The following is a 4,390-nucleotide window of genomic DNA, read 5'->3' on the forward strand; positions in this document are numbered from 1 at the left end:
AACTCGGATATTTTGCAAATTTTCATTTCTTAACTACAAAACATATAGATAACAAAGTTACAAATGAGAGGAAGATTAAATAAGAAAGTCACAAATGTGGCACTAACATCTAATCTTCATCTCAATCATAAACTTGGTTCCATCTTAGTTAGATACAAGTACAACAACTAACACACGTTGAAGAAAACAACACATAAAAATAACTAAGGCACCGAGTTTTTCTTGTCTACTAGGCATTCTAATTCCTATGAGTTTTGAGACCCCTTTAGCTTCACGAAGCACAAGCAGGCACCAAGCAAGCAAACATTCTCAGCATTTTCTTCTGCAAAAAAAAAAAAAAAAATTCAAAACTAAACTTAAAAAATTAATCAAACGGGTAAGTAAAACAGTAAAGGTGACAAGACATTGACAGTCATTTCAAGTGCCCCCAAGGTGTAAAAAATTAAAGTAGAAAATCAAATCATTATGCATGATAGTTTTAAACCCTCCCTTATGCATGATCATGTGAAAATTGAATTTCACTACCATGTTGAAAATTGAAACCCTACAATGTCCCCAAGTAAAACCGTCCAGCAAAATGCTTCATAAAAATTCTAATGTGATTCGGTGTAGAGTTTTATACCAATTTTGCGGTATAAAATGCTCACGCAACATGTTTTGAATAAAAAAAAATACTACGTTTGGTGAATAGAAATCCATATCATGTTCATTTGTGAGTAAAAACTTTCATGCAAGTTTCACATAAAAATTTCTATGGCCTATAAAAAATTAAAACAAAAACAAATAAAATGTGGAAATTTAGTTATTGTACCCGCTTGGTAGTGTGGAGGAGTTCAGGGGGTATTTTGTAGAGATCTTCGTCGACAGGCTTGGGAGGTCTTCTTGGAACGGTGTCGCCGTGGTGGTGGTGGTGGTGGTGAGTGCGATTGGGTTGTTGGACATGGAGTTGATAGTGATAGGGTTTAGTTGGCGGCTCGGTCACGTCACAGACTTTTGCCACCTTCGATTGCTGCCTCTTTTGCTCCATAACATGCGCACGCTGCCCTCGCTTTTCCCTCCCTCCTCCACCTCCTCCTCCCCCACCAACTCCTCTTGTTGCCTGCACCAATAATATTCTATGTCTCACTCTCACATGTTATATCATCATTTAATTAATTTCATCTAGTTTTTTTCACTCATATTAAATGAGGCATATGCTAACGTGTGACAATAACACAAATATAATAAGTCAAGTCTCTATGTGTGTTCAAAATAAAAATAAAAATAGGAAGGACATTAAACTGACAAGAAATCGTATTTAATCAAGGGATTCGTGTTCAAGTTTTTGTTTGTGTTTATTTCTAAATAAAATTAAATTTGGAATAAAATACAATCAAATGGTAAAACAAGAGGGATTGTTCAGTATAAATGAAACACCATCAAATTATGTCATGATTTCACACAAATTATAACACTGTTTTTTATATACTAATATGTTGTAATAAGTGGGATAAATCAACCACGTTGTCTCCTAAAAATTATATAACATGTAAAAAAAATACACCAAATAACAAGTGTTCCATGTAAACATATAAAAATTTATAGTAAACAGGCACCATGCTTTTGGAAATGAGCTGCCTCACCTAAGCTGGCTAGCTTATCATAATTAGCCACTCCAAGACATAAAATAATCTAAAAATCCGGTGCATCACCGAAAAAGAAAATATTTTCTTTTACACTCACTTGTACCAAAAATATCCAAATCATACTACTAAAAATGCAAAGGGAATGAAAAACAAAAACAAAAATGCTCAAATGAAATCATAAATTAAAGAAAGAAGCAAAATATTTACAAAAATGAAGATGTGGGGGGCCCCCGCGCGGGCCGGGGGGTGGGGTGGGGTTTGGGAAGGGTTGGAATTTAAGTTAGAACCTTTCGAGAAGGAGCAACATTGCGAGAAGGCTTCTTGAAGTGATCGACAGGAACAGCATACAAGTCAGGACGCATATTGTAGGGATGATCAGCACTTTCACCAGAAGAAGAGCTGAATCTGATCAAACCGACTTGTCTCGCACACTCGAAATACTGAGTGATTGGTAGATCGTTTGCATAATCCCAGTCTCCAAACGCCGGAATCTGCCCACTCCTCTTGTAATAGTCCTGAATCACCATCCAAACACAGATTAAAACACAAAATAAAATTAAAAAAAAAAAAAAAAAAAAAAAAAACAATAACTAGAAGAAACAGATCACTGATCGAGAAACTGGTGAGGAACTTACATCCATTGTGTTTGTGGGTTAGTTGCCGAAACCCAATAGAAAAGATCGGATTTTGATTTGAAAGAACAAGAACCCAATTGAAAGATTGGATTTTGAATGCAAAGGTGAAAGCAAGGTAGCAAATTTAAAGAGGTGTGGAGATTGGGTGTGAAGAACCTAGGAGTTAAAAGGAGGGGGTGGGGGGGGGGGGGAGCAAAAAGGTGAAAGAAGCTATGGAGAATCCTAAGGTAAAGTCAGAGGATATAAATTATGGTCAGTGTTAAAGAGAGAGAGAGAGAGAGAGAGAGAGAGATGATCTCAAAGCTGCTTTTTTTTTACTAGATTTATAGCATACAGAAGCAAAGGCTCTGAGCAGGTCTCAGCAGGAAAGACAGCTTATTTGGGTAGGCAATGGCAGTCCTCAGGGCCTTCTTTTAGGGGGATGGCTTCTGCTGCTTCTGCTTCTGCTTCTGCTTTTGTTCTGCATCATATATGTTTACAGTTGCACTACTCACTGTACACACTTAAGAGAGAAAAAGAAGAGAGAGAGTTGGTGGTGGTGGTTGACAATTTTATCCAATCCTGAATCTAGTAATGTCACATTGCAACCATGCCCGATTAAAAGATTGGTTTCTTCCCTCCTCGCTTCACGCGGTTGGCAGGTGGGCCGCAGAAACTCTAGGTTTTCCCACTTAAAAACAAAAAAAAAAAAAAATATGAAAAAGATTATTTACAATCTAAAAATCTTATTTTATATTTCAAATTTTTTATATTTGAAAAGAAAAATATATTTGTAAGAAATGTGGAATAAGATTTTTAAAATACTAATAACACTTTAAAAAAAAAAAAAAAATCTCTGAGAAATGTGAATTCTTTCTTTCCTTTCAACTGTTTGCAATGCAGGAGAAGACTAGCTGGTGTAGTGGGTGCGACTGTGTGACCAAATGTATGGCCCAAAGTTGAAAAAAGGCTTTGAATTTTTGAAAAAGTGCTTATGAATAAAATATGTAGGGAGGTCTGCTGCCAAACTTTGCTAATTGCTTCTACTGTGGGAGGAGAGGATTGTGGTACTAAAAGTGACTTTGGGAAGAAGCAATTTTTCGAGAAGTCACGCCCACCATTTTGGGATCCTTGTCCGTTTCCAGCACGAATCCAGCAACCATACGTCAACAGGACCTGTCATGTGGATTGTGAACAGCAATATAACATGATGAACCCTAAAAATACCATAGGGATACATATGGTATTGAATATGCATACAGATCACTATGCCTCTAGCAATGAGATCTATTTATGAATACAGGATGTATGTGAATAATAATTAGAATACGCATTATCCACTCAAATAAACCAACTAGGAATTCAAGATCACTTTTAGCACAATTTCGTTGATATTCTTAAGGATAGAACCATGTTTTAGCAATGTTTTTAGCCCAACTACTAGTTTTTCCACTTATTGATTAGTTTTTCGGCTTAAATATTCTATAAAAAAATTTATTTTTCACAAAAAACATGGATTAACACTTAGAATTTTTTTGTCGGTTATACAATTTTGTACAAAGTTCATTACAAAATCCATTTGCTTTCACATCTGTCTCACCGTAAGTTTTTGAGTATTCATACAAGGATTTTCATTGATATTGTTAAGGATGGAACAATGTTTTGGCAATGTTTTGAGGCCCACTACAATTTTTATCACATGTTGATTAGTTTTCGATTAAATATTCTATGAAAAGTCAATAAATGGTCAAGCCAATTCTAAATGCCTTACAAAGTTTTTCCTAACCCTTATGGAAAATAACTTGCAAAATTAAAAATTTTGAAATTTTCACAACAAAAATGCGAGTTAACACTCACTAGTTTTAGTCAGTTTTACAATGTTGTCCAATATTTATCATAAAATCCATTTGCTTTCACCTTCGTCTCACTACGAGGTTTTGAGAATTCATGTAAGACTTGTCATTGATATTCTTAAGGATAGAACCTCGATTTGGCAATGTTTTGGGGCTCATGCACAATTTTTTCCACTTATTGATTAGTTTTCCGCGTATATATTTTTATGAAAAATACATTGTGGCTCAATAAATGATAAAATCAATCTCAAATGCCCTATCTTTAACACTTATAGAAAATATCTCATGAAAATAAAAA

The 4,390-nt window shown here is 35.1% G+C and overlaps 1 protein-coding gene across 1 annotated transcript; it reads right to left on the reverse strand.

The window, feature by feature from the left end:
- On the reverse strand, positions 1-2,914 carry LOC137723777 (uncharacterized). Its single transcript, XM_068462969.1, has 4 exons — positions 2,261-2,914; positions 1,913-2,140; positions 812-1,099; positions 1-322 (listed from the first exon to the last, which is right to left on the reverse strand). Exons 1-4 carry the CDS (start codon positions 2,264-2,266, stop codon positions 272-274), a joined length of 573 nt encoding a protein of 190 aa, XP_068319070.1. The 5' UTR covers positions 2,267-2,914; the 3' UTR covers positions 1-271.
- Between the last annotated feature and the right edge of the window lie 1,476 nt (positions 2,915-4,390).

Source organism: Pyrus communis, chromosome 17 (genome assembly GCF_963583255.1).
Source record: "Pyrus communis chromosome 17, drPyrComm1.1, whole genome shotgun sequence".
Classification (NCBI taxonomy): domain Eukaryota; kingdom Viridiplantae; phylum Streptophyta; class Magnoliopsida; order Rosales; family Rosaceae; genus Pyrus; species Pyrus communis.

Coding starts and splice junctions, on each gene's coding strand:
- LOC137723777 (XM_068462969.1), bottom strand. Junction 1,100..1,912: donor ATGTTGCTCCTTCTCGAAAG/GTTCTAACTTAA, acceptor TTATTGGTGCAG/GCAACAAGAGGAGTTGGTGG. Junction 323..811: donor TCCTCCACACTACCAAGCGG/GTACAATAACTA, acceptor TTTTTTTTGCAG/AAGAAAATGCTGAGAATGTT.